The 20,904-nt window shown below is 53.1% G+C and overlaps 1 protein-coding gene across 3 annotated transcripts in view; it reads right to left on the minus strand.

Annotated features, from left to right (window-relative positions):
- Slc12a3 (solute carrier family 12 member 3) overlaps positions 1-20,904 on the minus strand; it is a 35,407-nt gene that overhangs the window by 9,977 nt on the left and 4,526 nt on the right. The window contains exons 5-22 of one of the 3 annotated variants that reach the window (XM_038312809.1): positions 20,578-20,717; positions 20,130-20,240; positions 19,161-19,272; positions 18,828-18,958; positions 15,167-15,251; positions 14,169-14,323; positions 13,832-13,939; positions 13,381-13,504; positions 11,524-11,625; positions 10,494-10,649; positions 9,811-9,910; positions 8,869-8,980; positions 8,304-8,444; positions 6,321-6,427; positions 5,086-5,198; positions 4,036-4,077; positions 3,248-3,349; positions 1,858-1,969 (exon numbers count right to left, since the gene is read on the minus strand). In XM_038312809.1, the coding sequence (XP_038168737.1) occupies positions 1,858-1,969; positions 3,248-3,349; positions 4,036-4,077; positions 5,086-5,198; positions 6,321-6,427; positions 8,304-8,444; positions 8,869-8,980; positions 9,811-9,910; positions 10,494-10,649; positions 11,524-11,625; positions 13,381-13,504; positions 13,832-13,939; positions 14,169-14,323; positions 15,167-15,251; positions 18,828-18,958; positions 19,161-19,272; positions 20,130-20,240; positions 20,578-20,717 (2,053 nt within the window). Of the gene's footprint in view, positions 1-1,857; positions 1,970-3,247; positions 3,350-4,017; positions 4,078-5,085; positions 5,199-6,320; positions 6,428-8,303; positions 8,445-8,868; positions 8,981-9,810; positions 9,911-10,493; positions 10,650-11,523; positions 11,626-13,380; positions 13,505-13,831; positions 13,940-14,168; positions 14,324-15,166; positions 15,252-18,827; positions 18,959-19,160; positions 19,273-20,129; positions 20,241-20,577; positions 20,718-20,904 lie in introns of all 3 variants that reach the window. The other 2 variants (XM_038312808.1, XM_038312810.1) reach the window with 2 other exon arrangements.

Consider the following 20,904-nt stretch of genomic DNA (forward strand, 5'->3'; position numbering starts at 1 on the left):
TTTGTTTTTGTTTTTTTTATAACTGCTGTAAGAGCGACAGGCTGTTATCTGAGGGAAACACCTTGAGCTAAGTCAACCTCCCGTTACCCAGCTGCCACCCAGAGCTGGGACAGGAAGCAAAGGCTTCCCAGAGCCTTCTGGTCTGTTTAATCTTGAAGCGTTCTGAAAGCCAGGTGCTGCTGTCCTCACCACTGCCCTTGGCCTTGCCAAAGAAGAACCTTTTGTTGGCAAAGTTCTCTCCACAGGTAGGGGGAGGAGGAGAGGGTGACAGGGACAATACCGCTGGGTCTCCCAAACTCAGAGGGTGACTAGAAGAAAGCAGAAAGGCGGAACCCTGGAGTAGGAGGAGCGATGCGGGTCAGGGGTCGCCTCCCGTCCTGTCTTCAGGGCAGCACTGTCCTGGCCTAGAGCCTGCAGCGGGCTCTTTTCTTGGGGCAAACTGCCCCGATTTGTCCGAGCTGGTCTCATTTTTGACCTTTAATCTTAATTTCCCTTGTTGGAAAGTCACCGTTGCCAAGCTCCTCCCCTACAACGCCTGCCAACTCGACACCTCCACCTCCGCGACCACGCCCCACGACCACGCCTCCGGGGCCACGCCTCTCTGTGTACTTCTGTGTCTATTTCAGACAAATCACCTTCTGCCTGAGTGCTGTGATTTGCATACCGTTTACCCCATGAACTCAGGTTAAAATTTAATCCTTGGTGTGTGTGTGTGTGTGTGTGTGTGTGTGTGTGTGTGTGTGTGTGTGTGTGACCATGGAAACAGAATCAGGTTCTGGTGTTTATGGGCAGAACCTTTGGGGCATGTTTAGGACTGGACCCGTTCATTGGGGTTGCATCTTATGATTGAACTGCACTTTGGCGACTACATGAGAAAGAGGGAAACACACACACACACACACAAACACACTGCCTGTATCTTGGTAATGTCCTATGTCACTATAACCTCAGGTCTCTGCCAGTAAGAAGGCCATCACAAGATGGGGGCCTTAGACAGAACCTCCAGGACCGTGAGCAAAAGGAAACCTCTTTCCCTCAAGAGACAGAGGGCCTCGGGAGCTGTGTGGCAGCCATTTAAAAAGGGCTAAATAAGACACGTTTCAGAAGCAAATTCTATCTTCTAATTAAACGGAAAACACTTGTTGCTAGAAAAAGGTAACAATGAAAACCCATATAAACACATCACAGTCAGCGAATTCTGGCCAGATGGCATGGTCTGCCAAGCCAGTGAGCCAGGCCTGCTCTGTTTGCTTAGACAGGACAAATAAGTTCAAAAATAAGCTAGCCTTACACCAAGATCTCTGGCCAAATCAGCCAGAGACCTGAGAGGGAATTAAAATCACTTCTCACCAAAGCTTTGGTGGGGTTTTTGTTGTTAGTGGTTTTGTTTTGTTTTTCTGATCATTTGCTACTGCTCCTGGTCACTTAGGTTACCTCGTGTCTCTCTGGGAACCTGCATCCCTGTTTGGGGGACGGTGTCAGAAAGGTTCTAAAAAAATTAAAATTAAAAATAAAAAACGAAAGGTTGAGGTCTCGCTTGACTTACCTCCATCCTACCTCTCCCATGACTCTGTCCTCGGAGAGCCTCGTGATTCCAGCACTTACCACCTGTTCCTATCATAGCGAACACCAGGGCACCTGGGTCATCTTAGGGGGCGACAGGAAGCCAGCACTTTGGAAATGGAGAGAGCTCCTGCCTGAGTCCCAGGCACCATTGCGATGGGCTGGAGAGAGCTGGCCTGGGCTTTGGGACAATCTCAGGGCCACCCAGGGACACAGGTGGGTACAGGACAGGGAGTCAGGCAGCTTCAGGGAGGCAAGACGGCAGGTTCATTCAGCCCCATGGTCCCCACTTACGCCTTTCTCTCTTCGTCCATCCTGTTGATCTGGCCCCCAACAAACACCCGGATCTTGCATTTGCCCCATCTCCTCTTGCGGTGCAGGAGATAGGGGATGAGGAGGGTGAGGCCTGGCAGGGACAATCCCAGGAGGCAAGAGGGACAGCTTCAGGACAGAGTCCTCTGTGTGTTTCCACCCCAGACTGCCAAGGCGAAACCCTCCCCTCTGGACCTTAGCTGTGGAGGAACTCACCAGACTAAACTGGCTTTGGTGCTCAGTGGGCTGTGGTTTATTTGGCTAATGCAGGAGTTTAGGCTTTTTCTTTGCCTTTTTTCCCCCTGTGTAGCCCTGGTTGTCCTGGAACTCACTCTGTAGACCAGGATGGCCTTGAACTCAGATCTGCCTGCCTCTGTCTCCCAGTCATTTGGCCTTTTTGAGACAAGGTATTATTATGTAGCTGAGGCCAACTTTGAACTCCTGATCCTCCTGCCTCTACCTTCAGAGTGCTTGGATTGTAGGTATATGACACCATGCCCCCAGCCAATGAGGTGGTTTTAAATAAGCAAACTGGCACTGAGCACTTGGCATGAGAGGTGGGGATGGGGAGGTTGCACGTGACCATCAGGATGGTCCTCACTTATTTCCTGAAAACTGAACATCTGACCAACGTGTAGGAGCCATCCGTCCCTGTCATTTCTCCACACCCAGGCAAGGCCCGCCAATGTGCGATCAGCCTATGCCCCTCTGTGCCTCAGTTTCCTTTTTCCAGAGAGAAAGACTGTATTGCACTAGCCCACAAGAGCGCTTGCTGCCAGGCATGGATTCACATAGCCCAGCCTGCATAGGTATCAGTGAGCTACTCAGTTACTCCTGGATATCCACAGGAGACTTGGCTCCAGGACGTTCCTTCTGACGCCCATACCTGCAGGTGCCACACTCCTTCTCCAGTAAGGCATAGGATCTGTGCGGAGCCCACGCAGGGCCTTGCATATCCCTTAGGTCATTTCCTGTCACACCTGCCACAGGGCAGGTACCATGAAAATTGCTCCTGGGTTTTATTGTGGAAGAAATGGTGCCAGGAAAATTAGTTTGTATATGATTGATACAGGCTTTTTTTTTTCTTCAGTATTTTGATCTACAGCAGGACAGGACTGATGTGGAACCCACAAACACACATGGCTGATATATTCAGTTAGGGCAGGGCTGTGGTCTCTTTCTGACTCTATCAAAAGTAGAATCATTAAAGTTTGGGATTTGTGTTTTAAGATCAGGCCTCTGTCCACTTTGCTGGCTTCTGGGTCTCACCAGAGACCTCAGCAAGCACAGCCTAGAAGGGCAGGTCAGAAGATCCAGAGACCCGGAAGACAGAGAGTCCCAGGGGACAGGGAGAGGTCTGAGGGGACCTGACCTCCATCATCAAACAACCAGTAGATGTCGATGGTCTTCTTGCCTTGCTCCGACTGGAAGATGGTGCTGGCCTGCTTCTCCTGTACCAATGCCTCTGGGGCTGCTGAAGAAGGGGCAGGTCTGAGCAGAGTCCACAGGCTTACTGCCAGGACCTCCCTGAAAACAGCCAGCTTTCCCAATGAGATGGGCTGGCCATTGTCACCAAGGTGGGTGTGCAGTGGCCCGAGGCATCCTGCAGGCCTGGCCAGACACCACTAATGGCCTTTTCCCATGCTTCTTAGAGTGAGCCCCTTCCAGGCTCCCAGCTCCACTCTCCTGGACCCTGAGGACGTGGGGCAACTGTTGTTTGGGTGCATGCTCTTCCTTCTCTGCAGCAACCCTGTTCAGATGGAGCCTGCCCATTTTTTTCTCCTCCCCCTCACAAATGCAGGACACCCCTGCACCTGCTGCCAGTTCCCCTCATCCCAGGTGTCCCTGAAAGAAGGGAACAGCATGCTACTCTTCTCTGTATGGCATTTAAACATGACTGGGGTGGGGGGACTTTCCAAGGGGTGGAACTTCAGCCCACAGCCCCAGAGTCATCACTGGGTTGGTCGTCTTCAACAGGAACCCAAAACCTACAGCAACCCGACCTCAGTTTCCAGGACACCACTGTCACGAGAGAAAGCCATTTACTCTTGGCCCAGTTCCCAGATGACCTGACACGAGCAACCCCACAGTCCAAGAGCACCCCGATTTTCTGAGTTGGGGGAGCTGCCCCGTACCAGACACAGAGGGATGGCTTAGTGCTGCTGCCACTGACTCCCCTGCCTTCCTCTACTGGGTCAAACACTTTTAACTACAAAAAGAGGGACAGCTGGGAAAGTACATCTGCCTGGGGATGCTGGGGTCCTCACCCCATGGGGCTCCCCTAACACTAAAAGAAAGTCCCTCCGCCCTTCCCCAGGGTAACTGACTGCTGCCTGCTTCCCTTTGCCCTGGATCCCGCCCTGCCTGTCCCCAAGCCTGCTGTTTTGGCTTCCTCTTGCTCCTCTACAAGACAGACCACTTATTGGTGGAGGGTGCCCCCCCCCCAGCCACTCTTCCCCCAGCTCCACTCTTCTCAGCAACAGGCAGGCTTGTCCTCAGAGAGGCCTCTGAGCACCCAGCACCCATTTCCTCAGGACACTTTCACGTCCACCATGGTAAGCATCTGCTTTGTCCCCAGAGGCGGCACTCTGGGTGGGGAGGGGCTTTGTGTGTCCCCTGCCTACAGCCGTCACAGCATCTTGGTTGCTGACTCTGTCACAGTGGCTGCATAAATATTTACTGTCTAGATGCTATGGGCAGGCATGTCCTTGGCCCCTGATGACAATACCCCTGCCTGCAAAGAACAGTCCTGCTGGCGTGTCTGCCAGACCTGACCTCTCTTGGTCTTTCATATCTAACCATCACTGATTCAGATTCTCCACAACAGGGGCAACTTCCAGGTACATTCCTATTCTGAGCCCCAAGGACAGACTTGAGACCTTGAGATGGTCCAGTGCCCATGGCCTTTAAGTATTTCCTTGTGGTGTTTCTATGTGGGCAGGCGCCTCGCCTCCTCTTTGCCTTTTTCTCTCTCTGATCCTCTTTACCCATGTGGTTAACTGAGCCTCACAGCATATAGGAAGTTCTAGTTCCCTGTCTGCGCCTAACTGGAAGCATGACCTTGACCTGGTCACTTCCCCATTCTGGGCCTCATTTCCGTTTGGAAACCACGGGCTCCAAAGCACCGTTAAGGACTGGCTATCTACAAGTCAGTGGCCTAATTCTTCCCTTTCTTCCTCGCACGGCTTAGAAGAGTTGTCGGGTTTTGACAGGGGCTGATGGGATGCAGTGTGTACTCACTGTGCATCTGCATCACCTCGGAGACATTGAGCCCCTCACGCATCCTCAGGACACACACGCCGTAGTTGAAGTCAAAGGCATCGCTGGAAAAGAGATGTGGGGTCAAGCCGCTGGCCCTGTGACCTGGCTCCCCATGTCTAGCGTTGGCCTGTGGGCCTCAGTTTCCCTGTGTGTATAGTATACAGGCAGAACTGGAGAGTCATCTGTGACACTCCTGGTTCCCGAGTTGGGCCCTGCTTCGTGTCACACCCGTTCCTTCCCACCAGTTGATTTTGTCAACCTCTCTGCTGCAGTAGTGGGGCTTGGTGACTCTAACCTCCACTTCACACAAGAAAACCTGTCCTGTGTCAGACGGTAAGGAACCGAGTAGCTAGCACTAGGACTATCTACCAAAGGATTTGGGACTATAAACCAAAGGATAGGGGTCCCCATAGGAATGTCCTCTCTCATGACAATACCAAGGTCTCCCTGAGGGTCTGGCCCACCCAGCTAAGCTCCCTCTTTAGACTCCTTCAGTTACACATCTTTGGACTGTCTTGGACACTGGAGCAGCAAGGAGCCTGGGGACCATATTTTCTACCCCATGTCATAATTGGGTTAAGCAGTTGGGGTGACAGCTGAGTCACATAGTGGGTTAGCAGCAGACCCAGATATAGGTTCCAGGGCCTCAAGGCTCAGCCTTGTGTTTGGATGGTACTCTCCCTCTGTGTGGTACAGCACTGGAAAGGCAACCCAGATAGGCATTCCTCACACCTGCAAAGGAAAGAGCTGGCGCGGCTGCGGCTTAGGGTCAATCCTGAAACCCTCAGGCACTGGCCTTGGTCCTAGTTCCCCACCTCAGCTCCCAGCCCACCCTAGAGCTTGAGCCCAGCAACTGTGAGCCTTCAAGGATGTTTGCTTAACAACCACCCTTCGAGCTACCCTGGGAAGCTGAGCATCCCAGCAACCCCGGACCTGCATTCTGAGGGGCACAACTGTCCAGAGTTTTCTCCAGGTTGTCCCAGTCCCCACACCCAGTCCACTGGACTCTTGGTGTTGCCTGCTGACTTCAGTGTCTGTGAAGGCCAAGGGGAGACCCGGTTCCACCTCAGCCTTCATCAAGTGACTCAGGTGTCTGCACCAGCCACTACTCTGCCTCCCCAGGCCCAGGGAGTTCCAGGAGCCCAAGACAACAGCTCCCAGACGGCACCTGCGCGCTCACTCACTGCAGGATGCCAATGTAGTCCTCCACGGTGGCCGGGTGAGCAGACTGCCAATTTTTCTTGAATCCAAGCACCAGAATGTTGGGCTTCATTCTTCCCAGCCCTGAGGCCTGTCGGGTAGGGGTGGAGAGTCAGTCAGAAGATGGAGTGGTGTTCAAGCCTTGGGATCAGTAGGGGCTCTGTGCTGTGGCAAGTGACCAGGGTGGGGCTCTTGCTCATCCCAGCCACGCCTACTGCCCATGCTTCAGGGGCTCAGGGTCCTGTCCATCCAGAAAGTGTGCCAAGTTAGAGGACTCTCGGGCTACCTAATCTATATATCCTCTCTCTCCCTCCCTCTCTTTTCCTCCCTCCCCCTATGGTTGATCCTCCAGTCTCTGTCTCCAATGTGTGGGGATTATAGGAGTTCACATCCTAACAGGCTTTTTCTCCCCCTTCCCACCCCCCACCCCACCAAGATTTTTTAAAACATTTGGAGTGAAATCAGTACAACAAATTGACCATGTTGGAGTAGGCTATGGTGGTTTATGCCTTTAACTCCCAACACTAGAGAGGCAGAGACAGGTAGATCTCTGTGAGTTTGAGGCTAGCCTGGAGGTCTACATAGACAGTTCCAGTTAGCCAGGGCTACACGGTGATACCCTCTCTCCAAAAGAAATTTATTATTTAAAATTATGCAATTCAAAACAAATAAATGCAAATCCATATATCTATATATAGATATCAAGCTGGGCATGGTATACAAGCCTCTAGTCCCAGCTACCAGGAGACTGAGGCAGACAAGGGTTTGCTCAGTGGTAGAGCACTTGCTTAGCACTGTACCTGGTCTCCAAGTACCACTACCCCATCCCCCCCCCATTCCCAACCTCCAAAAGCTAAGGCAGGAGGACCTTTGCGTGAGCCTGAGGAAACGAGCTCACCAGGAATGTGGGTCAGAAGCTCGTGTGCTCTGCATAGCAATTACTTGTCTCAAACAAAACAGAAACCCACAAAACCGAAGGAGGAGGAGGAGGAGGAGGAGGAGGAGGAGGAGGAGGAGGAGGAGGAGGGAGGAGGAGGAGGAGGAAAGAAAAGCAAGTGTGCACTTCACTATCATCTCTATCTACTTCTAAAATCCAAAGTGTTCTCTGAACCCCTCCTCAAAAGAGACCTCACACATTTTTATATTTTTTTCATGTTGAGAGACAGTTAACACCATTGAAAAAGATGCTCAGATGTTCCACACAGAAATGTGGAGCAGTAAATCCATTGACCAGTGGAACGTTAATCTGAGAGATGGTTACACATTGCTGTGTGGGTCCACATACACACACGTGTCCCTTTACGGTTACACACCGCTGTGTGTCCACATACACACACGTGACACTTTACGGTTACACACTGCTGTGTGTCCACATACACACACGTGACACTTTATGGTTACACACCGCTGTGTGGGTCCACATATGCAAACGTGTCCCTTTATGGTTTTCACTTATACTAAATGTAAGTTATATCTGACAAATTAAACGGGAGGAAGGGTTCAAGTCACACGAGCCTGTACTTCCAGCTACCTAGGAGGGTGAAGCAGCAGGATTGCAAGCCCCAACTGGCTTGGGCTTCAGAGTGAGTTCAAGACCAACCTGGACAGTTTAGTGAGCCTCAGTCTCAAACACTATCTTTTAAGTAAAAAGGGCTCTGTGGACAGAGCTGAACAGTAGAGCTACTACCTAATAGGTACTCAGGCCCTGGACCCAATCCCAGTACTGCAAAAAAACTAAAACTAAACTAGATTTAACTAAAATAAAATAAAACAAAACAGAAACCGGATCTGGGTAAAGCCACAGAGTCCCCACAGGTTCCCGGGGTCCTGGGCATTGAACCAGCAGAGCTTGAGACAAGTAAGTGGGAGACTCTGACTGCAGCCATTGAAGCTTAAACTAGACGCGAGCGTCCTGCCTTGCAAGCTGTCTCTCTAAATAAGTCCTATAGGAAGCCTGGCCAGGGCACCTGCATGAGAGTCTGGACCCCACTTCGGAGGTCCTCAGCAACGACATCCGAGTAGAAGGCCTTGATCTTCCTCTTGTTCAGCCACTTGGTGTGCCCACTGGCGATGTGCTGCAGCTCGGGGACTCTCTGCTTTCGGGGTCCCTGTGGGTGAGGGACAGGTGGTATCAGGGCTGTCCCCACCATCCAGCCTGACTCAGGCTTTCTCCTGTCCTAGAGGCTCCCCTGAGACTCAGAAGCGCTTAGAGGTGTTCTTGGTTAGAGTAGGGGGTGGGGAAGGAAAAGAGGAAGGGAAACTAGAGGTAGTGACTCTTGGGTAAAGGTAAGGCCACCTCAGCTACACAGTGAACTTGAACCAGCCTGGGCTTCACAAGACTATGTCCTGAAAGAGGGGCCTGGCCAGACTCTGCTGGCTCCACTTGCCCTGCCCCTCCTGTCCCTTGGCAGACATTAATCCAGGTCCAGTTCCCTGTCCCCTATCTCCCCCATCCCTGTCTCACCCCCAACTCCCCACCAGGGTACCAATATCCCTCCCAACCCTCCCCATCCCCCAACCCCGAACACTCACAATGAGCACATGGCCACAGATCATCAGACTTAGGTTCTGGGTAAATGTGCTCACAAAGTCCACCAGCGCCGGGCGGAAGTTGGGGGGTCCCGTGAGCACCAGGCACTGGGGGCTAGGAAAAGAGGGGACATGGTATGAGGCATCAGGAGAGAGCCCTTAGGGCTTTCATGCTAAAGGTAGGTGCCCCTGCACTCCTGAATCCTGATGGCCCAGAGTGAGACTGTGTGTACTGGGACACATTTTCCCAGCTGTGATTCAAGGGGTCTTTCAGGTGTTTTTGACGTCATGAGACTAAATCTCTTTGTCCTTCTTGCTCGGGCCATCAGACTTCCTTTGCCCTGCTAAGCCCAGCGTGGCAAAAGCAGAGTAAAGATGAGTCACAGGAAGCCATTGTTGACAAACTCACTGTACCTTGGCCAGAAGCCTGAACCTTTGTGTTGAGAGGCAACACAGGCCTGCCATTAAGCAGCCGACTCGATGGTTCATTTACCAGCTGGGCAAACAGGGATAGTTAACATCTCCAAACCTCGTTTGTCCTTGCTTGTGTCTGAGGTCTCCGAGGTTTGTCATGAGTGTCTGGGTCACAGGAGGTAGGGCATGAATAAATATGATTATAGTACGGTCAAGTAGGAGGAAGATGGAAGGTGAACAACCCCCGTCGCCATTGGGAACCGGCTCTGGATAACCAGGCTGATCACTGCTGGCATCCCAGGATTGTGTCATGGGAATTGTACCAAGTGACCCTGACGGCAGAGCGGCTTCCACTGTGGAAACCAAGACACGAGGACCTCTTCCTTGCTTTGTCCCTGTCGGGCAGTGACAAGCCTAGCCATCCAGTGGTCATCGGCTCTTCCACCTCGGGGTTCCTACCATCCTGGATCTCCCAGAGCAGAGGAGCACGGCTAGCTCCCGCCTCCCAGGAGGCCCAGAAGCCTTGCTCACCGGTAGTTTTTGATGTGGTCTTCCACCTCATTGAGGCCCATGTTGTAGCTCAGGGCAAGGTTGTAGGAATGAGCCTGCACGGAGGAGCCCCAGTTCACCTCTGAGGGCAGAAAGGAGACAGCAAGACTCAAAACTGCAGGAATCAACCAGCCAGATGGGGACAAGGGAATGTCTACCTTTCTTAGGCCCAAAGCAGGTTGGGAGCAAGGCCACAGACAGATGGACAGCTGGCCGCTCTATCTATTACGTGCAGGTCTAGAGCCAAGTGCCTCATGTGGTCACCTGGTTCAAGGTTGTAGCAAAGTCTTAAACTCCCACTCAAAAACAGCCCTCCAAGAGGACCCAGAAGGCCAGGCTCAGATGTAGAGTTCTAGGGTTATCTCCCTCAGACCGAAGTCAGCTACATGCAGGTAGACCATCTTTCTCAGTGCCTGCCCTCACACAGCCACCCTTGGCCACCCTGGCCTGGATGGACACACTAGCAGGTAAGCCCCTCTAGGAATCTGACAGGGGTCTGGCCCCGAGTGGGCATGTTCCTTTGAGCCCCTGGCCCAGGAAAGCTCAGGTGGAGGCCAGCCCGAGTACCATTTAAGGGCAAGGCTCCAGCTGGGATGAGGGACCAGCCTGGCTGCAGGGCTGCCCAGGTAAGGAGCTGAGCCCCCCGGGGAACCACGGCCACACACCTGGCTTCTTGTAGATCACGTAGAGCAGGAGGAAGAGGACGACTCCAATGGCAATGAGAGCCGCCCACCAGGTAAGCAGGAACATGATGACCACTGAGATCACTGCCCCGAACAGCGCTGCCCACTTGCTGTAGTATTGGAAGGAGGGTCTCCATCCTGGGCGGGGGTAAGGTCAGTGCATCTGCCCATGCTCAGGGCCTTCTCCTTCCCAGAGCTGCAGCAATACCCATGCTGCCGTCCTGGCCTGTACCCACTAGCCAGGAATTCCTAGGGCCCCACCAGCCTTGACTCCAGGGGTGGGATAGGGAGGCTCCAAGGTGTACCACAGTCTGGCCTGTAGGGCATTTGTTTCACCATGGTGGCAAGCTATACCAGGAAGGGAACATCTGGCCCTGGCCAAACACAGCCCCAACATCAGCCACAGTGCCAGCTCCCAAGGGTTCTGTGGAGCCCAGGGAATTAAAAAGATGGAGGGAGACTTGAGTCTGCCTGACTTTGTGCCAGGTTAGGGCCACCTCTAGTGAGCACTGTACCATGGCACATCTCTGAGCGTGCCGGGCACATTGCAGCCTGTATGGGAAGTGTTAGAATAACAGGCCCGTTGAAGATTTGGGAGTCATTAGCCAAACTCTTCCTCTACGCTCTTTACTGCCATCTGCTAGAAGGCTTTAGCAACAGCCCAGAAATCTGTGAAATTTAATGGCTACGGTCTGAACAGCGCCCCCTAGAGGTGAGCCGTGAACAAATGGCTGCACCATCTGGGACTGGGAAATTCCTCCCTTTCTGGGGAATCAGGCTTCTGACTGGGGAGAAACTGGTGAAGAGTGGAACTAAAAAAATTTCCGTGGCCTGTAAAGGATGCACTGTGCTCGGCAAAGGATGGCTGGCTTTGTTGGGGTACAGACATTCCCTTCATGTAATTTTAAATTAAGGTTGCTTCGGACAGCTCACCTGCATCCCCTACCCTCCCGTTCCCCCCACCGCCCCTCTGCACCTCTTCCTGTGGTGGTGGTGGGGCCGGTCTGCTTACCTGGTGAGTTGGTGATGGAGGCATGGAAGCAGCTGAAGTTGATGAGGGCATAGGAGCAGAGGAAGAAGTTGGAAATGATGGGGGCAATGGTGTTGAGCTCCGCTTCAAAAACCCAGGGAGAGAGGGGCAGCATGTTGGGCTCCACCACAGAAGCTGCCCAGCACCTAAGCCCGCAGGGTAGCCCCTGGCACAGCCAGGCCTTGCTACTCAGTCAGCTCAACCTTCTCATCTGGCACGAAGTTTAAAGGGTCAGTGTTTTAGGGAACCAAGGGAGTCGGCAAGATCACTCAGCTGGTAAAGACCCGTGCTGCCAAGCTGGCCTGAGTTAGAGCTTTGGAACCCATGGGGTGGAAGGAGGGAACCCCTGTTAGTCGTCTACTGACCCTCACATATGATCCCCTCCCAAGATAACAGATGTAATAAAAAAAATCTTTAGAAGAAGGTAGAAGACAGTGGGGACAGACTCTGCCAAGCTACTGACCAAGGGCAGCAACTATGATACTTTTGGACCACAAATTAATATAAGGAATACATTTGGCAACGTGAGCCAGGACCCCTCGGAGTGATTCTCAGCTTTCCTAATGCTGCAACCCTTTAAGACAGTTCCTCGCCGGGCGGTGGTGGCGCACGCCTTTAATCCCAGCACTCGGGAGGCAGAGGCAGGCGGATCTCTGTGAGTTCGAGGCCAGCCTGGTCTACAAGAGCTAGGTCCAGGACAGGCTCTAAAAAAGCTGCAGAGAAACCCTGTCTCGAAAAACCAAAAAAAAAAAAAAAAAAAAAAAAAAAAAAAAAAAAAAAGGAAAGGCAGTTCCTCATGTTGTGGGGACTCCCAGCATGACATTCTTTCATTGCTACTTTGTAACTGTGATTTTGCTACAGCCAGTTGACTAGACTTCTCCGTCCCCTAAGTGAGAAACCTCTTCATACAATGCAGGATCTAGTGTCTAGAAATCTTCCCTTGGGTGACAGCAACCAGACTATTAGGTCAAATCTTATGGGTGGGTGCCTGATGAAGCCAGCCTGAGCAGCAGGGATCTGGCTGTAGTAGGAAGGTGCCTTTCAGTGGGGTCTCCACAGCCTCTATGCCCCCTCTTCTGCATAGGGAGCGGGGCAGCGGATGGCATGTGGTGATGTTGTCACTTCCTCCTTCAACAGATTGTTTCCTTGGCTGAGTTAGCCAGGTTATGTTGGGTATGTGTATCTATGGGGGTTGTGCTGTCACACACAGGCTGTCTTTTTGCCTATCTGTAGCTCACGAGCTTGCCCCCTACTCTACAGACGAGCAAACTGTGGCTCTGGGAAATGACTTATCCACAGCCACACAGCAGGTATGGGGCAAAGCCAGCAGAAGCCAGTCAACCTAACTGTTATCTGGGTACTTCCTTCTGGGGTGAGTCCTGAGGATGGGTGAGAGGCTGGCTGGCTTTGTCTAGTTTATGCATCTGCAAAGGTTTGGTTGAACTAGCCAGTTGTATCTGCTTGGCTCATCTCCACAGCTATTCTGGGGGTGGGATGATGTCCCAGTTGTTAAGACACCGGAATGCAGAGGCAGGGAAGGCAGAGAAGGTCCCCTCTAACTGTATAATGGCCCACTACCTGGAGGGGCTTCGTGGCCACCTTCCCTGGGGTGGGAAAGGATCATGAGGCTTTTCCAAAGGCCCTCCAGGCAAGCTTTCACCCACTCAAGGGTGCTGGGATGTGCCTTGGTGGTAAAGCAAGGGTTCAGTATGTGCCTGGTCCTAGTTAGTTCCATTCCCAACACCAACCAAGTGCTATTCACAAAGTGCCCAGTGACACCAGGGGCAAGAGGAGCGAATCCTAGGACCTTCCCAGAAGCCTGGGGAAGGAGCCTCTTACCAATGATTATGAAGGCCACCGCGATGACGTACGCCAGCAGGTAGCCACGTACAGGCTCCTTGTTCTTGCCATAGCCTTTGCCAAAGAAGCCAATCAGTGGGTACAGCTGGTCTTGGCAAAGACACTGTGGATAGTATATCACACTCAAGCCCTGGCTGGGACCTGTCCTGTTCCCCTTCCCCTTCCCCGGGCCACCTGTGCTCCTGACTTGGTGTGGTGCACTCTCTGACCTCAGCAGGTTTCTGTTTCTGGGAACCAGGGAAAACCCAGCCCTCTCCTCACCTGGAGACAGGGCTGTTTCCTTTAAGAGTTTGCTAGCCTGTTCCCTTTCCCTCTACCCAGATCCATATCACCTGACACCCTGAGGCCTCACAGCTGCCTAGGAATCTGTCTAGGCGGTGCTCACCAGTCGTAACCCCCCACCCTCAGCGGCCTCTTTCTGCAACCTTACCTGGAAGACCTTAGCAGCAGAGACAAGACAGGCCAAGGCAGAGGACAGGGTGGCCCCAAAGATACCGGCTGTGATCAGGGGTGCGAAGGCGGACACCATGCTCATGGTCTGTGGGAATGGTCAGGGGCTGAGCTAGAAACCCTACTGTGTACCCCTTCCCCACAGCAGGCTGTGGTCCTGACATCAAACACCCAGTGGGGACCCAAGACCTACTCATAGGCAGGAGGTGGGGACGAGAGCCCTACCTGGGCAGGAAGCCATGCCCCCAGACTGGGCAATAACTTCCCACAGTCTCCTCTAGCCTCGAGTGCCCTTCAGCCAGGCCCACCACTTGTACCTGGTAGTAGTTAATGAGGCCATAGCGGCAGCTGTGCTGCTGGGAGCAGTCTGTGAAGTTCCAGCCGTAGCCACAGGCCAGCCCTTCGCAGGTGCCTGGGCCCGGAGTCACTGTGTCATTCAGGTCCCCAGAGGCATCTCTCACCACACAGGAGCCTGAGAGGAAAAAAGTGTGGGTTGTGTGTGTGTGTGTGTGTGTGTATGTGCTTGTGTGTCTTCTCTTCTGTCCTTTGCTTTACCCTCCTCTTCTGTGCATGTGTGTGTGCGTGTGCATGTGTGTGTGTGTGTGTGCGCACGCGTGCGTGCGTGTATGTGCTTGTATGTGTGTCTTCTCTTCTGTCCTTTGCTTTACCCTCCTTCTCTATGCATGTGTGTGTGTGTGTGTGTGTGTGTGTGTGTGTACGCATGTGTGTTTTCTTCCTTTCTGTCCTTTGCTTTACCCTCCTCTTCCATCCCCCAAGGCCAGCCACCTCTACCAAGGATGAGACACTATGGACAGGCCGGCTCCTCCTTTATCCCGTGACAGTATTAATGACAGCGGCAAGCATGGGTGTCTTTTGGTGTACCTGACAATCTGAGCAAGGCAGTTCTCTTGTTGTGTGTGTGTGTGTGTGTGTGTGTGTATGTGTGTGCTTGTGTGGCGGGGAGAGCTGCAGGGACCTGCCCAATGTCCTTAAAGCAGAGACCTGGCTCTTGAGCCCCTGGTGCCTATAGAAAAGACCAAGTCCCCTAGCCACCTGTGCAGCTTGCCTCAAAGGTGAATGGGGGAAGCAAGAGCACCCCGAGACTCAAGGAGGATGTTTCCCTGGTCTGGCTTCCCTCACCATGAAGGTGCTCTGTCACTGTAGAGGGGATAGATGCCCCAGGACCAGGGCTCAAGGGCCTCACTGTCTAGCTCCCTCTGTTAAAAGCCAGCCCCTCACAGCAGCCCCCTTCAGCCTTACTACAGAGCAGATCCTCTCCTCTCTTTCCCACCATCGTGCTTTGCCGGCTACTCACCAATGGTAGCCGAGATTGCGAGGTAGGAGATGGTGGTCCAGAAAATGGCCATCAGTGTTCCCTTGGGGATGGCTACAGCAGGGTCCTGTGGGAAGGCATAGTATTGTCAGGCAGCCTGGGGCATTCCTTTGGGCCTTGGTGCCCAAAGAAGCCAGGGTGGGCAACAGACCCTTTGGGCCCTCAGAACCTGTCCAGTCCTGGAAGAAGAGGGCCGTGACTGAGGACCAACAAGACAGCCATCACCCCGTGGCCCCAGGGTTGAAATGGATGAAGATGTAAAACCTCATTGGCTCCATATCCCACCCGCAGGGGACCTTGGCACGGCCCACTGTGGGTCCGGGGGGAGTGCGGAGACCTGAGCCTGACTCTCCACCTCAGACTCATCTGTGAGCAGCAGCAGCAGCAGCCAGCTACAGCTGGAAATTCATGAATCAGTAGGCCAGCCCCGGACCCTGTTCACCTCACTGAGTCACGGGAAATCACCATTAGCTGATTAATGTGTCTGGCTCTCCAGCAATAAGGAGACAGAAGACATGCCCCAAACAGTCTCCTGCTCCAAGAAAGAGATTTTTCCCAATAATAATAACTCTCCTTGTCCCCCACCCCCACCTCATCCACCCCCACACAGGTCATAGCCTCCTCCTAGGCACTTTCTCCAACAGAATGTCTTCTGAGACGGCCTATGCGATCCCACCCAGCTAGTGAGGAACCGCAGGGAGCAGGGTATGAGGAGGGCACCAACCTCTGGTGCCTGCCCGCTGTGCTGACCCACACTCCCACAGTCTCAGACTCCAGGAGCTGGAACCTGAGCAGGGGCACAGGCTGCTTGTGGAAAGGTAATAACTGCTCCATCGGGGAGACACAGACCCCAACCCATGGAGAAGGCCACGTCTGCCATGAACTAATTGTCTGCAAACCTCCCCATGCTCTGTGGGTCCAGTAGATAGGTCACAACGTGTGTGTGTGGGGGTGGGGGGCAGGCGAGCTGGCGAGAACGTGAGCAGAGGCCCAGAGTGGGAGGAGGCTGCGGTCTGCGGAGATTTGAATCGGTTGGGGTCTCTGTTAGGGGATCCTATGACCCTTACTAGTAGAAGGTGCCCTCCGCTGGAGACCCCACCAGACCCCGGCTTGCCTATACATGTGTCCTTGTCTGTCCTTTCTTCATTCCCTCCCTGGCCCTAGTCAGGGTTTCAGGAGCCAAGCAGAGCTGGTCCTGGTACATGCTGGGTGAGAGTGAGCCTCAACTGATGACTGGTGTCATATTGGAAGAGGAAGGGACACAGATATCACCCATCACTAGAGTGACGCAGATTAAAATGGCAAGCTCTGGCTCAGTGTGGCCTTGTCTGGATCCCACAGCTAGGACCAAGCTAGAAAGGACTCATTCTCAGACCTTTAGAGGGTATAGTCATGTTATCGGCACCTTCACTGAGGTTTCTGGTCTTCTGCACTGGGAGAGGGCGGTTATGGCTTTAAGGCCCCCTGGTTTGTGGGATTTTGCATCCATAGGAGGAGCACCTAACCCTCAGCCCCCACTTGCCATCCCTGTCTTGGCCAGACATCTGAGGCTGGCTTACAAGTCAGGCCCACCCCTTCCTAGCTGTGGGCTCTGGGAGAGACCCTTCAACATCTTGGAGAGTCAGTTTCCCCATCTAGTGTAGCAAGGGCTCATAAACAGAAAGCATAGATGGGGAGTATGTCCTGCATACCACATGCCTGGCCAGCACAGCAGCGTGGTACAGGCATGAGCACCCAAGCTCAGATCTCTACACGGAGCTTGATGCGGCAACGCACATCTGTAACCCTAGGACTTCCAAGGCCAGATAGGAGGTAGGGCTAGGAGAATCTCCAGCTCCTGAGCAATGAATAAACCCTGTCTTCAGCCGGTTAGGGAAAAGACCAACCCTCAAGGGCATGCTCTGAATACATTACATGCACTTTGTATGAGCATGTTTAAGCTTACACATATTACGCACACACATGCACACACATGCACACACTTCATATACACATAAGATACGTGAAGGTTCATAAAATGGGGTCACCGGTACAGCTCAGTGGGTAAAAGCGCTTGTACAGACCTAATGACCTGAGCTGGAGTCCCAGACCTCACGATGGAAAAGGAGAACAAATTCTCGCAAGTTATCCCCTGACCTCTGCACGTATGCTGTGGCATGTGCACACCTGCACTCATGTGTGCACAACTCCCACGTACGAACATACACACAGTGATAATTTCAAGCCATAAATAGCTGTTTAAAAGAAAGCTCCCAAGTCTACGAGCTTCTATTGTATGGCTCCTCGCGGTTGTGAGGCTATGGCCAGCCCCTGACTTCTCTATGCTTGGCGTACTGAGACAATGGCCAGTTCCCCACGGGTGCAGTCCCTGCTCTAAGCACTTTACACGAGCCAGCTCTCTGCATCTACACCCGCTCTACTAGTCTGACAGCTGGGGAAACTGAGGCTTACAGAGACTGCTCAGAGTCTCATGGTGGGAGCTCTGTTGCTGAGTACAATCCCATAGGAAGGGCAGAGCCATGTTCAAAGGTCAACGTAAGGCCTAAGGACAGAGGACATATTGAAGGTGTCACCCCATCCCGATCTGAGAGACATGCTGGCCCTGATACTGAATACTGGGGACGGAGGATTGGTGACAGTGACAGTTAATAGGTCTTTAGAGGATTCAGGCTGTCTAAACACAGACCAGGCCTAAGGATGACCTGCGGTAGGCACCCCTGAGGATAGGTACCCCTGAGGATAGCACCCCTAAGGGTAGGCACCCTGAGGGTAGGCACCCCTGAGGATAGGCCCCCCTGAGGAGGATAGGCACCCTGAGGGTAGGTACTTCTGAAGGTAGGCAACCCAGGCATCTTGCAGCTGCTCTCTTGAGAACAGTGCGATAAACAAGCATTCTGGTCCCCTTGCCTCACTGGGAGATCCAGACCTAGCCAGCTGGGCAGGCTGTTTTCTGTGTTGTCTCCAGGAACAACTGGGCTTACTTGCTCTTGGTTTTGGTTTGGTTTTTGGCCAGGCTGGCTCTGAACTCATTGTGTAGGCAAGAATAATCTTCAATTTTCCTGACCCTCCTGCCTCAGCTTTAGGAAGGCTGGGGTTCTGGGCCTGAGCCACCACGTCTCACTTGCCCAGTTCTTAATTCTGTGAGAAGCATGACTTGGGGAACACCTCCAAGGAGAAGGAGACCAAGGTCAGAGGCAGCTCTGAGTTCAACACGATGCCAGGCGGCATGTCACTGGCTCCCCGGCTGGCACACTGCCATCTCTTCGGTTTCTCCAGGCAAACTGTCTCACTGTGCAGCTCTTTGCTCTGCCGCTTTGAGTTCACTTCACCAACATTCAGTCAACAAACACCGAATACCTAGCTTGTGTCTGACTCTAGGCAGAAAACAGAGACACACTGGGCTGATACCTTACACTGGGAACACACAGTGGAGGATGGAAGGCCTGGGAAAAGTGTTGCAGGAGGGATTTGAAAGGGGCACAGAACTTTGCAAACACGCACAGGACATACGAGATCTCTTAGTTAAAGGCCTGTCATGAGTAAATTAGTCTTCAGGGCAGAGCTGGGGTCCTGGGAATGATGTCAGGGCTCAGGGATGCATGTCCTCTGTGGTGCCGGACAGTAAGGATGGGGTTCCACTCACCTTAAGGTCCCCGGAGATATTGGCTCCTGCCAGAATGCCCGTGGCTGAAGGGAAGAAGATAGAGAACATCCCAAAGAAGCTGCCGTCAATGCCTCTCCAGTCAGGCACTAAGTTCTGAACAAAAATGTCCCCTGGAAAACCAATGCCAGAGTCAGAGCCACCTAGAGGGTTTGGTCACCTAGCTGGGCCCTGTCGAACCAGCAATCGGCTCCCTAAAGCCTCTGGCCCTGGGAGAAGAAGATCCCAGCCCCTCGCTTCCATTTAATGAGTCAGATGCACAGACCAACTGTCCCCATCCACAGAACCACTGTCAGGGCTCCTGACCTCACATACCATGGTAGCTGTAGAAGCCTTTGGAGGCCTTGTCTTCAGTTGCTGGGATCAGTGTCCCCACCAGATAGTTGGCAAAGGAGACCATGATGACAAGAAAGAATAGTACCTGGGCCTAGAGCAAAGGACACTGAAGGTCAGATGCTTCAGCCTTCAGGGGCCTGCCACGGTCCCTCATTCTAACCACAAAACTATTTCTTCATCTCAGTCAGACAGTGAGGCGTCAGGGATATGACAGTGAGCAAGATGGTCTGAGATTAGAAACGGGTTGTGGTGGGATCAGGTTGGGAGCCTGGAGTAGTATCTCCTCGCAGAAGATACTCAGAAGGGTGAGTTAACCACAGAACCACCTGAGCCGGGAGGCCAGCGAACAACATGGAGAAGAGAAACATCAGGCTCACACCCCTCCCAGATAGAAGGCTCCCTTCTGGTCCAGCCTGCTGGCTGTAACCCAACAATTCTCTTGTTTCATGTATGAAACCGCTGACATTTGGCTAGATACATGGACATAGCAGGATCGAAGAGCACATTTTCCTGCATCTCTTGCAGCTATATACGGCTACAAGACCAGTTTTTGGCCAACGGGGTGAACAGGAGTGATATGTTCAACTTCTGGCTTTAGCCTAAAATTTATGGGGCAGCGAATTTCTTCCTTTCCTTTTGCCCTCTCCCTTTCCCTCTGCCTGGATCACAGACATGATGATGGCAGCCAGCATGGACCAGGTGACTAAAGGCCACACTCAGGGATGGAGAGGTCACAGGATGGAAGGAATCTGCATGCCTCTCCCCACCACTGTGGAAACCAGCGTGCTAGCACTACGCCACGCTCTTTGGATGGTTACAGGAGGCAGAACAGGGTCTGTCTCGGGGTCTATTTGTCCTAGCAGCAGGACTTCAGCCCCAGCTGATACACTAAGAAGAGGCAAAGCTGGACCCAGGCCCACCCTCTCACGCCCGTCACCTCCTCCTCACCTTGGATTCCCACTCCATCCCAGCTAGCGAGATGGCCAGCAGCACCGTGACAGTGACCACGCCGATGATACGGATGTCGTTGATGGGGTCTACAATGGGTGTGCCGTACTCCTGGGGGGAGCAAGCGAGCTGTGTGTCCTGTCTTCACCGGTACTCCTCCAGATCCTGCCCTCTCCACTTTACTTAGGGCATACATTAGATGATGTTCCCCACCCCGAGGGCTACTGCATGGGCCTGGACAACATGACCCAAAGGCAACATGGATCCTAAAAGGGGTCTTATGGGGATGGTCTGTAGTTAATGAGAATTTTATTGTCACCCAAAGTGACCAGACATAACTTTGGCCACTTGTAGGTAGGATTAGGCAGGCGAAGGGAGACCTGATCCAGTGTGAGAAGCAGTACGGGGAAGTTGCCCAGCTCCCTCTGCCCCAGCCCTGGCCCCTCACCTGAAGCAGGTCCCGGACAGTCTCTGCAAAGCCCACAGTGTGCATGGCCGTACCCACAGCATTGGCAAAGGCGAAGATGAGGCCGATGGAGCCCCCCAGCTCTGGGCCCAGACTCCGGGAGATAAGGAAGTAGGTGCCACCTAGCAGGGTCAGAGCAGGGAGCCAGAGAAAGAACAGTGTACTGCAAGGGGCGGGCAGGACCAAGGGCCACAGGGCAGGCAACAGAGACCATCTTGAGAAGGAGAGAGCTCCCATAAAATCCCATCTGGAGCCATGTGGGCATTATGGGGTACACCCGGGGTGAGGTGGCAGCTCGGAGATCCAGAG

The sequence above is a fragment of the Arvicola amphibius genome, chromosome 15 (assembly GCF_903992535.2).
Source record: "Arvicola amphibius chromosome 15, mArvAmp1.2, whole genome shotgun sequence".
NCBI lineage: Eukaryota > Metazoa > Chordata > Mammalia > Rodentia > Cricetidae > Arvicola > Arvicola amphibius.